We start from the raw sequence: 11,395 nt of genomic DNA, 5'->3' as shown, positions 1-11,395 counted from the left end.
GAGAATGAAAATTATCAATACATAGCATTCTTAGCCGAGGGGGTCCCACCAGCGACTATTTATTCATAACAGAAATGTATGTAGATTGATTCTCAAGAACTAGGAGAGTCGTGATTCGTGACAGCTTAGGCGTTTTTTTTGTAAAATCGCGAAGCGATACCTTTTATGCTTCAGTGAGCACATCTCAAGAACAAGTGTTCCAAACCGCTTCACATTTTTTTTGGTATATATTTGATCTACACGAAACACGAAATTTTTCTTGCCCAGCCCGGCGCGGTTTTCGGTCCTTCTCGGACGTCGCCTCATCTATTACCAGCCCATTTCTTCTTTTCCCAGCAGTATTGGCTCTTTTTTCCCATTTCTTTAAAACATTCTTCTTTTTTTTTGTTCCCTCTCTTTTCTCATTCCTCCTATGCTTTTCTAGAAACAGTTAGAAGTGAAATTTTGGTATAGTACTAAAATAATAGTTTAAGGAACCATGGAAAAACCACTCAGTTGGGTCCTTATTGATAGGACTTGCCCGGAATTCCAACTAAATGCGTGGGATTTCGTATTCGCTATCGTCGCATTCATTGGAGTGATCTTCACCATTGTAAAACCAAAACGAGAAACACTCAATTTGATAATATAAACAATTTCAGATTCAATTAGGACAGATAGCACAGTTGCAGAAGAAGAAGGAAAACGAAAGTAGATTGATCGGCATGTTGGCCCTATGCGACTTTATGATTTGTTTCGTTTATATCATGACCTACTTCCCGACAAGTGTTATTTTTTACTTTCGCAGCAACGTAGGTTTGGAAGTCTATAATATCTGCGAATTGGAGTTTCCAGTACTTCGCGGGCATCCAAATTGATGCACGAACGTCGTTCCAATCCTTAAAAATAGCTTATGATACCATAATGACTTTTGCAGTGTTTCTCCTAATCGTCGAGCGATTTTTATGGACGTGCTCTTCAAGAACTCGTCTAACTTAGAACGTTTTCACTGAGAAGAAATCGAAGAAAAGAGTGATGCTTGTAACAATAGTGTACGCGTTTTTGTCATTTTTCACAAGGATATTTGTGAGTTTTTGGGATTTCAAAACTTGATAAAATTAGTTTATCAGGTACTATCCGATGTCCCATTTTGTGATATTGCTCCTTGCCCATTCTTGTTTGAGATTGAAGGTTAATTGAATAGTTTAATAAAACGTCACGTTTCTTGATTACAGCTTTGAAAATCATTCAATTGTATGTCGTTCCTGGAATTGATGCGTTTGTCTGTGTTGCAACTTTGATTTTCGCTCTTCTCACGATCATTCGTGTATCAAAAGTTGGAGAAGGAGAAGAGCTAGTTGTTCAGAAGTAAGTGAATTTTAAGAATGGGGGAAGCAAACCGTGCGAATGGATTGTAAGTCAAGGTTCCTTGATCCTAATATAGGTGGGGGGGGGGTCGGGTTCACCCCAGGTTGCAAAGGGTCCCTTGTACATTGGAGGTGGCACACAAGATACAGAATTTGAATCTCAAGAAAACAGTGACAACTCCACTTCCATGAAAAAAATGTTCCAGAAACACGAACCGCATCAAACGCTGCATCATGTGCATTCTCGTTATCTACGCCACATTCATAATCCGTACAGTGTGCTATTACATTTTCATCAATCACCAAACTTCTGACTTGTTCCAGAAAACGCCAAGCGCCCAAAATCGTAAGTTAATTTTTTTTTTAATTTAAAAGTAATTAAATTTCTAGTTACTGTTTGGTGGTATGACTTCATGAGTGTGCTGTTCTCAGGATCCAGATACATCCTTTATTACGCTTTCTGCCGGAACCAAATAGTCACCGAGTACCCGCCAACTGCACTTGGACAATAATTTGATTATATTTATTGCTGATGTTTCTGCTTGTGTACTGATGATTTGTACCGTCAATTTTAAGCTCAGCTATTCCTTTTTATGTGAGAGATATCACAAATCAGTCAACTGATTAGTTGTTTGGCATAATATTGTATTGGCATTAGTAGTGGCAATCGCTTTGCTTTTTTTCTCGAATAAAAACTGAATGATGTGTGCAAAGGTTCCGAACTATTTTTAGAGTACTTTAGTGATGACGTAAAGAATCTCTGGTCATCTGACGTCGAGCAGGGTCCTCTAAAAGATATAAGGAAAGATGGAGACTCAGAGAAAGAGAGGCGAAGCAAAGAAGATGTCCGTGAAAAAGAACGATGACTTCCTTCTTCGAGCTTTCTATGGAAGACTCCGCTTCTCTTTACTCCTGTTTTTTAGCACTCGAATTTTCTTTTGAAACTAGAATATTGAAATATTTTCAGATTTTTTTAGGGATCCTACAATGCAAAAGCAATTCAATTGGACGTTAATTGCAGTCAGTTGTCCGGAATTCAAGATCAATCAATGGGATTTGGTTTTCTATTTTATTGCATTTGTAGGATTAATATTGACATCTGTTAGTTGAATTTTCAAAATCTTCTCCTGTTAAAAAATTCCATTTTCAGATTCAAATGTGGAAATTCCGTAAGAAGAGAAAAGAAGGAAGTAGTTTTCTCGGCATGTTGACTGATTGCGACTTTGTAATTTGCCTCTTTTTTCTTGTGATTCATCTTGGAAGAAGTATTGCTTTCCAATATCAAAATGATGTAAGCGCATTGCTGTTGGCACATTGTAAATATTAAATTTCAGATTTTGGCTGCACTTCGAATAGAATATCAGATACAAATCAAGGCCTGCAAAACACTTTTCGATACAGTTATGAATTTTGTAGTGTTTTATCTGATTGCGGAGAGATTTTTATGGACTTGCTCGTCTAGAACTAGGCTGAGATGGAGGATGTTCACAGCGGCCAAGCCAAAATTTTGGCTGTTATTTGGAACAGCAATTTATTGTATTTTTCATCGACTATAAAACCAACAGTAAGTTCTGGAGAGTTGGTAGGACTTCAAATTTGTTTTCAGGTACAATCGACCATACCGTTTTGTGATGTTGAACCTTATCCAATAGTGTTTGCGGAGCCAGGTTAGTCGCGAGATCAGAAACTAATTTTAAAAAATTTAAAAAGACCAATGACCTTCTAGACTTTTGTGAAATTGACATTTGAGATTTGAGCAAGAACTTATCGAGTTCCCAAAAAAGCCCATCTAATTGAGGAGACAACACTTTGATTCATATTTTCCGATTTTCAGCTATTCAAATCATCCAACTCTACATAGTTCCCGGAATCTCTGCAATTGCATCTGTGGCCACTTTAGCGTTTGCCATCCTCACCATTCCGCGTTTATCAAAAATTGGAGAAGAAGAAGATCCAGTGGTTCAAGAGGAAACGAAACTAATGAGTTTACAAGGAAAGCATTCAAACATATTGTAAGAAAACATAATTTCAAAAAAAAGGACAAAACAAGATTTCTAGGAATACCGTCCCCATCAGACGCTCCATCATTTGCATGCTTGTCGTCTATGCCACATTTTTCATCCGCACAGTGTGCTATCACATTTTCATCGATCCTTTCAACTCCGACTTGTTCCAGAAAACATCAAGTGCTCGTAATCGTAAGCCAACTTTTTTTTTTCAAAAATGATAAAAATTTCCAGTAACCGTTTGGTGGTACGACGCAATGAGTGTCGTGTTCTCCGGATCCAGATTAATCGTTTATTACGTTTTCTGCCGTGACCAAATAGTCACCGAATTCCCGCCAACTGCAATTGGGCAATAATTTTCTTTTATAACTCTAATGGTTGATTATAACTCTAATGGTCTCTGATATAAATCTCATTTGAATTCTGTTTTTAAAATTTTCGGGGTCTCATGTGGGCACAGTATGCATCCTGACGTGACGGTGCATCTGGTATTCATACAGCGCGTGATTATTTTGTCGTGCAACTATATTTCAAAGTTTATTTCAAAAGGAAATGGTAAGATCAATCACTTCGAGTTTTTTTACTTTCAGAATCCATCACAATGCTTCAAATCCATGAATTGTCTGATCTCTAGCTCCAACTCTTGCGGAAACAGGCTCCTGGCTCCTGTCTCCAGGATTTACTTCATTTCTGTGTTATTTTCAGTCAGAACCATCATCTCACTGAAAGAATTTTTTGATTTCAGTTCCAGGAATTGAAAAAATATATTGCATTTCACAGCAGATTTCTTCGGAACACCGTTTCGAAATCCTCCAACAGCATGTCATATTGCTCCTGATACCGTTGAACGCTCCTGGCTCCAGCTTCAGCTCCAATACCTGAGCTCCAGACCCCGGGCTCCAGACCCCGGGCTCCAGAACCCGGGCTCCAGAACCCGAGCTCCAGACCCCGGGCTCCAGAACCCAGGCTCCAGACTTCCTGGAGCCCAGAGAAGGGAGAACTGATTCTTCCCTCTACTTCCCTCTTCGTTTACAGTGTTCTTCCTGGGGTCAATGGGCCATCGAGGGTCGTAGGGTTTTTACGTCGTTTTTTTCTGCGGAGAATATAATTTTTTGATTTTTTTTGCCACGTGGATTTCTTTTATAATCAAATAAATATTTTCTTCACGTTTGAAAAACAATCGAATTTTCACTTTTGAAATTCGTGATAATCCTTCAAATAAGAGTGTCACTTTAAACCTAATTATCTCGTTTCCTATTCGAGACATCAAAAAATGTCTAACTAATGAAATGTTAATTATGTTAAGGCAATCATTTTTGCTCTTGAAAACTTTTTGATGGCTTCTACAGTAACCGAGACATGTTTTGTCGAGGTTGACTAGACCACACACTCTAACGTTTAAAGTTTGAACCAATCTATCTTGATTCCTGTGAAAGATATAAAAAGTAGTCAACCTATAAAACGTTGATCATGATTTCAGCAACATTTCGTTAATTGACCACTTTTTGATATCTTTTACAGTAACCTATGGGTTCAAAGTTGGCTGTTCAGGAAGTCTTCTTTTAGAGTGTCGGTATATGAACAAAATTTCGAGAAATATTGGATTTATTTTTAATTTATCCTCTTTTCTAGACGACAACCCTAGAGGAAATGAGCTTACGAGCTAAATATTAAAGGTATCGCGTCAATATTGGCTCAAAATCAGCTACGCGGCCACAGCCGGAGATTTGTCACCGAAACCGTAACTTTAAGCTTACATATTTTGTTTCTTGTGGAAGTTATCAAAATGTGGTCAACAGACAAAATGTTTATCATAAAATCAGAAAAAAAATATCAGTTGAGTACTCCTTAATACCTTTCACAGGAACCAAAATATATGAGCACAAAGCTGGCGGTTTGAATGGCATTTTATTAAATGTTCATGGTAATTGAAATAGTTGAGTTTTGAATTGCTAAATTTAAAAAACAATGAAAATTGTTGAGTGTTTCGCTATGAGTCATATTTCGTAATATGAAGCGATGGTGACAATTGTGCTGCTTCTATTGTTCCACTGGCCAGGAGTCTTCACTCACACCTGCCTTTTTCTCATAACGAGGAAACAGATAGAAACGAGAGGACATAGAGAAAAAGGAGAGAAATTGAGAAAGCTGGCTGGTATATGAGCTTTTTGACAAACCTACACTTTTCTTTTATTTTTCTTTTTACTTTTGGTTTTGACACAAAAAATTGTTAATGCTATTTTGGTAGTCTAGAAAAAACAGTCTAGAAAAACACTCCACGATTTTAAAAAATAATTTTAGAACCGAATTTTTTATGCATTACATCCATCTCTATATTGGTCCTCATTCAGAAAACAAACGCTCATTTAAAATGCAATAACGACATTTTTTTGTTCTCTATAGAAAAATAGCAAGCATTACTCCACTACGACGCTTGGCTTCTGAAAACTGAAGGATTTAGGCTTCTGAAAATTCAATCTCTACTTTTGACATCAATTCAATATTTTCATTGCTAACACATCATGTCAACGGTTCTCAACTGGACCCTGATAGAGAATACTTGTCCTGAGTTTCGGATGAATTCGTGGGATTTTATACTTGCTATAGTAGCATTTGCAGGAGTCGTCATGACCGGTGTAAGTCTTTTTTTGAATCTTGAAAAAATTAAACGACTGATTTTGAAAAATATTTTTTCGAAAACTCGTTCTGTTAACTTTTGAACAGTTTTGGAGCGAACGATGGAACCATTAGACGGGGCGAAGTGCCTTTATTCGAAACGTCGTAAAATTTAGTTTGAAAATATATTTTGTTGGGTGTTCTGACCTTACTCTATGTCTCTGTGTTTCTTGGCCATTACTATGATGGTCTAACTTTTGCAAAATGATTTCTCTAGACCACCATAGTAAATGGCCTAGAAATGACCTGATATTCCACTGATGTGTTTTTTAAACCATTTCCCATGGTGACCTGGAAAAATTAACTTGCTAAAGTTAAGCCACTATTTGAGAACGGCCTAGAAAATCTACCACGGGGATCAACCCATTTCTAGGCCATCAACGTTGGTGGCCTAGAAAACTCAACCAAAATTCTATTTCAGATCCAAATATACCAATTCCACCAAAAGAAACGGAAAGGAAGTGTGTTTCTTGGACAACTTGCTGGATGCGACTTCACGATTTGTTTTTATTATCTATGGATGTATTTTGTCACTTCACTCACTATGCATTACCAAAATAACGTGAGAACTAGACATGCCGGCCATGGCATTACTGATGTCCTAAAACTGGCTTATTCTGATGATGGCAAGTTTCAGACCTTTGCGGAATGGCGAATTGAAATGCAAACGACTGACAAACTGGTCAGAATCTTCAACGACACATTCATGACTCTCATCTTCTTTTGCATCGTCGTTGAGAAATTCTTATGGACGTTTTCTTCAAGAACTCGCCTAACCTGGACAATGTTCACAATGGCCAAACCAAAACTCTATATTATTCTTGCATCTGCTATATATTCCGTGGTTCAGGTTTTCACCAAATCATTTGTGAGTTTTCTTCGAAATTTTGAGCCGAAAGTATATAGTCCAGGTTCTTTCTGATATCCCATTCTGCGACATTGCCCTTCAGCCGGACTGGTTTGTTGGTTTCATTGCTCGGTTCTTTCAATTGTATCTGGTTCCCGGAATCTCCATAATTTTACATGTTGCAACTTTCATTTTTGCCTGTCTTACTATCCCTCGATTGTCGAAAATCGGGCAAGAAGAGAATGTAGTTAGTCAAGAGGAAGGTAATTCGGAAGACGTGGAGGCAAAAGTGTCGGCTAAAGTGTGAGTTGGAGGATCTTAGAACATAAAACCAATCTGAAGGTTTTCAGAAACACGGACCTCATCAAGCGTTCTATCATTTGCATGCTCGTCGTCTATGCCACCTTCCTCATCCGCACATTTTGCTATTACATTTTTATCGACCCACAAACCTCCAATTTGTTCAAAAAAGTGTCAAACTCTCGGACTTGTGCGTTTGAAGATTTTCTGAAATTTTTCTAGTTATTAATTTTCAGTAACACATTGGTGGTACGACTTCATGAGCGTAATTTTCTCTGGGTCTCGATACATTGTTTATTACGCATTCTGTCGTGATCAGTTGGTTACAGAATTTCCACCAATGCCATTTGGACAGTAATTTATTTTCTCCGAATCAAAATTCATTTTGTTAGTACATCTCTGACAAACACAACGAATAAATTATTGATTTCAAGTTGTTTTTTTTTCAGTTCCACTCACTTACTTTGAGCTCAATTATCTCGGTTTCTATTAGAGTTAACAAAAAATCAACTGATAAAATGTTGCTGATATTATGACAAACAATTTAACAGTTGACGGATTTTTGATATCTCTTATATAAACCGAGTTAATTGATCTCAAAGTATCAGACCAATTACTTGAGAAACTGAGCAGCTATCGGCTGAGCTAGGCGGTCGCAAAAGACCATTACCGACCCATTAGGTATACTAAAGGTATGCTGTGTGAGGTACTATTAGGTATAATAAGGTACGGTACAAGAAAGGGTCCAGAGAAAATGCATATGTACATTGATCGTTGTACACCTTCAAAAAGGGTCACAGGTTTTTCTTTTTCTATGATTTCAGAACAGTACACAATTTAAGCAAAATCCAATCATTTTCGTTGGACCAAAAAACCAAAAAGAAAGTGCAAGAAGACAAATAATTAATCAAATCAAAGATTCCAAGAACTTCACGTCCATCATTCGACATTGCAAGTTGTTTCCATCCACCACCGCTTCCATCAACAGCTCCTGAATCTTGTCTGGAATCTCCTCGCCGAAGTTCATCTGACTGACCAATCTAGCATTTTCGATGAAGAACCGTTTGTTCCAATCCACCTGCTTCTTCAGTTCCGACTCCTGATGCTCTTGGCGTTCTCCAACGAGTCCGACATCAATTGGAAAACAACCTACTCAAGATCTGCATGAAATCGAATATCCAAACTTGGAGTATCAAATCGAGAACTTCCGAACCAAGAATATTTTACAGAATCTTTGTAAATTGCAAGAATTTTCCACGTATCCAAAACTGTTTCCGATGATAAATCATTAGAATAAGCAAATAAGAAAGTTTGTGGATAAGTTGAAGGGCTGCAGGACGTGTCGTCTGAAACTTAAAAGTATTCTTTTTTTTGCGAATTTGAATAGCTGTCATCTGAAACATGTTATCGATTCAGATTAGGTTTTTTGGGGTTTTGTGTGATTGGTTGGATGCTTGCTTTTGGAAGGTTTTTTAGTAATATAGCTTTCAGGTTTTAGTGTGTAGAATAGTCGAATAAATGATGCTTCCAACATTGTGTCATCGCTTTTATGCCGGAATTCATTATCAGTTAGCCAAGGAATAAAACGTTTTATCATCTTTTTTTTTCTTGTGTACGAAAATCAGCATCATTCTCAAATAAATGAAGTGATGTCTCTTTTCTTCTCTACCTCTTAGCTTTTCTGACATTTCAGTTTGAAAAAAAACTCTAAAACCTAACATATATCGAAAAAAAAAACTTTTCAAATAGAATGAATATGTTACTGACTCTTGAAGGCCCATATTCTTATTCTGTTGACCATAGGTTATATCTTCTAAGAAGTTGCACGTAAAACCTCTAGCAAATTAAAGAAGTCAGTTTTTGATTTGAGGATTAGTGATCAGTCGCTTGAAACAAATTTTCTAAAAGAACTCATGACAAAACTTCATGTAGTTTTAGTTGTCATATTCACCTGTTTGCAGCGGAAAATCTTAGGAAACTGTTGTCATTCTTTTCAGAGCTTTTTGCAAAACACGATAAAAATGTATCTGGAACCACCGGTATCTTATAAATTTACTCTTCACGCCATCACTGCTCTTCATTTTTTTGGTATTTACTGTATCCTTTCTTTTTTCTTTTACACCTAAAACACGGGTTCTGCAGAATGGTACTTATTGAATTTACACGTTTCTTGTATTCTGTTTGATTGGGAGATGACTGTGTTATCTGTGTCATATCTTATCCATCCTGCTTTAGAAGGATATCCATTGGGGATATTAAGATGGTTTTTAGTACTCTTGTACAAACATGTTTCGTGATAACAATGCTTTTTGGTAAGATCTTACGATCATCACGGTAAGAATCAACGGACCGTGTTTATTTTCAGTTACTGTTACTTCTATCGTATTTATTTTTGAAAATGGATTCTATCAGCTGTATGCAAGAAACAGTTTCTGGCGCTACCTACGTATACCGTTGATAATATTCAATTATTTTCTGGATGCAACTCATTTGTTACCGCCATGCTTTATGATTCCTGATCAATAAATTGCCTTGAAGTCCACTTATAAAGTCTGTGGTTCTCAAAACCAGAAAGCTTCAACATTTTTTCAGCAAATACCAAATTTATCGGAAGAAATGAAAGCCGAGCCACTGTTCATTCTATTCACTGATTTTTGGGTTAAAATACCTTTCATCTTAATGGTTCTTCAGAAATGTGTAGAAATACACTTCTTTATTTGGGCTTATAAATCGCAATATGAGGTCGGAATCTAGAAGGTTCACTAAAGATGAAATCACAATAAATGTACAGAGAAAGTTCTTTAACGCTATCAAAGCTCAGGTGAAAAGACATTCCCAAATATCAATGTGAATAATAAACCTCTAAAAAGCTTTTGGTAGTTACCATTAGTTTTACATTTTCCCAAATTTATATTCTTGTTTCATTCACCCACGAACATTACAACCAATGTGCTAATAATTTAGTTATTACAATAGTTGCATGACATGGTATCAATACCAGTTTAATTATTCTATAAGCCAATAAAACGTATCGTGAATATTGTTTTAAGATTTTCAAGAAGATAAGATGTATTTGGTTACACATCTACTGCTTTAGCAGTATCCATACAAACTCAGATTCATGATAATTATCATTTTTGTTATAGTGTCGATTACTTCCGTCTTCGACTAGAGCACAACCACACATATACTCCCAAAAGACCCTGTAGTCTCAAAAATCACGAAAAATATGCTCAAATGTTTTTCGAATATCACATTTCAGCTGTAAAATACTTGCAATGATTTCTTTCGAGAACTGGAAATCAATGCTGATTTATTCTCAATGGATTGGTGGGACACTTGGCGTGATTTTCAACCTGTTCCTCATCCTTCTCATAATCTACCGTTCCCCACAACACCTCGGCGTGTATAAATATCTCATGATGTACATTTCAATCGTCCAAACAGTTTTCTCTATATTGGATGTTATCAGCAAATCTATCACATTTTCGTACGGTTCGGTTTTTATGGGATTTCGTTATTTCAAACATTCCAATATTGGTAGAGCCCAAGGCTTTCACCTACTTTCTGTACATGGTGGCACCTTTGGGGCAATCATATCTTTATTCGGCGTTCACTTTGTTTATAGATATGGTGTGGTGTGGCGGATTTAGCGTTTCGAAAGCGATTTCTTTCGGGTTGGAAGTTAGTTCTAATATTCTTGACCCCAATTTTGGCATTTATTTGGTGGACATCTGTAGTGTTATTATGTTTCGGTCCGAGCTCTGAATCTGATTCACTAATGAGGTACCTTAAATTTATAATGGAACGCCCTACACACTTTCAAGTTTCAGCGAGTTTTTCTTGGCTCCTATGTAAGATATCAAAAATGTGTCAACATATAAAATTTTTGTGATGTTATGATGAACAATTTATCAGTTGGCGACTTTTTTGTATCTTTGAGAGAAACCGAGATAAATTGGCTCGAATTTGAAAACTTGGGGCTGTTCTATTACATGCGTCACATACCACGCTCTCCCACAGAACAATTCCGAACTGCAAATTAATTTTTGATCTACAGAAAAAAAGTTTGGCGCGATCACAATTGCAGGTCTAAAACCATAATTTCAGAATGTTTCATCTGATTTTGTGGAGTTCCAAGATGATTCAAATGATTCTTAAAAAATTAATTAGTGGTTATAGATTCATGTATGGTCGTTTTCCGGAAGAAAAAAATGTCA

At 36.7% G+C, this 11,395-nt stretch overlaps 4 protein-coding genes across 4 annotated transcripts in view; all 4 read left to right on the top strand.

Annotated features, from left to right (window-relative positions):
- Nucleotides 1–478: 478 nt before the first annotated feature.
- On the top strand, nt 479–1,858 carry CBG26942 (the record flags this gene model as incomplete). Its single annotated transcript, XM_045236841.1, has 6 exons — nt 479–592; nt 642–791; nt 1,110–1,170; nt 1,215–1,347; nt 1,553–1,692; nt 1,779–1,858. The coding sequence occupies 6 exons, from the start codon at nt 479–481 to the stop codon at nt 1,856–1,858; spliced, it is 678 nt and encodes a 225-aa protein (XP_045099028.1).
- Nucleotides 1,859–2,333: 475 nt separating this feature from the next.
- On the top strand, nt 2,334–3,708 carry CBG10359 (the record flags this gene model as incomplete). The annotated part of the gene is made up of 7 exons (XM_002635672.2): nt 2,334–2,447; nt 2,497–2,637; nt 2,681–2,746; nt 2,953–3,013; nt 3,181–3,358; nt 3,405–3,544; nt 3,587–3,708. The coding sequence occupies 7 exons, from the start codon at nt 2,334–2,336 to the stop codon at nt 3,706–3,708; spliced, it is 822 nt and encodes a 273-aa protein (XP_002635718.2).
- Nucleotides 3,709–5,874: 2,166 nt separating this feature from the next.
- Nucleotides 5,875–7,533, top strand: CBG10358 (the record flags this gene model as incomplete). Its single annotated transcript, XM_045236838.1, has 5 exons — nt 5,875–5,988; nt 6,450–6,896; nt 6,940–7,178; nt 7,226–7,365; nt 7,412–7,533. 5 exons carry the CDS (start codon nt 5,875–5,877, stop codon nt 7,531–7,533), a joined length of 1,062 nt encoding a protein of 353 aa, XP_045094257.1.
- Nucleotides 7,534–10,453: 2,920 nt separating this feature from the next.
- Nucleotides 10,454–11,395, top strand: part of CBG10357 — a gene marked incomplete at both ends in the record, with an annotated part of 2,085 nt that continues 1,143 nt past the window's right edge. Inside the window, 2 exon segments of the mRNA XM_002635670.1 lie at nt 10,454–10,816; nt 10,822–10,959. Coding sequence (XP_002635716.1) covers nt 10,454–10,816; nt 10,822–10,959 — 501 coding nt within the window.

Source organism: Caenorhabditis briggsae (assembly GCF_000004555.2).
Source record: "Caenorhabditis briggsae complete genome, chrV, whole genome shotgun sequence".
NCBI lineage: Eukaryota > Metazoa > Nematoda > Chromadorea > Rhabditida > Rhabditidae > Caenorhabditis > Caenorhabditis briggsae.
This window is presented reverse-complemented; position numbering and strand designations above follow the sequence as displayed.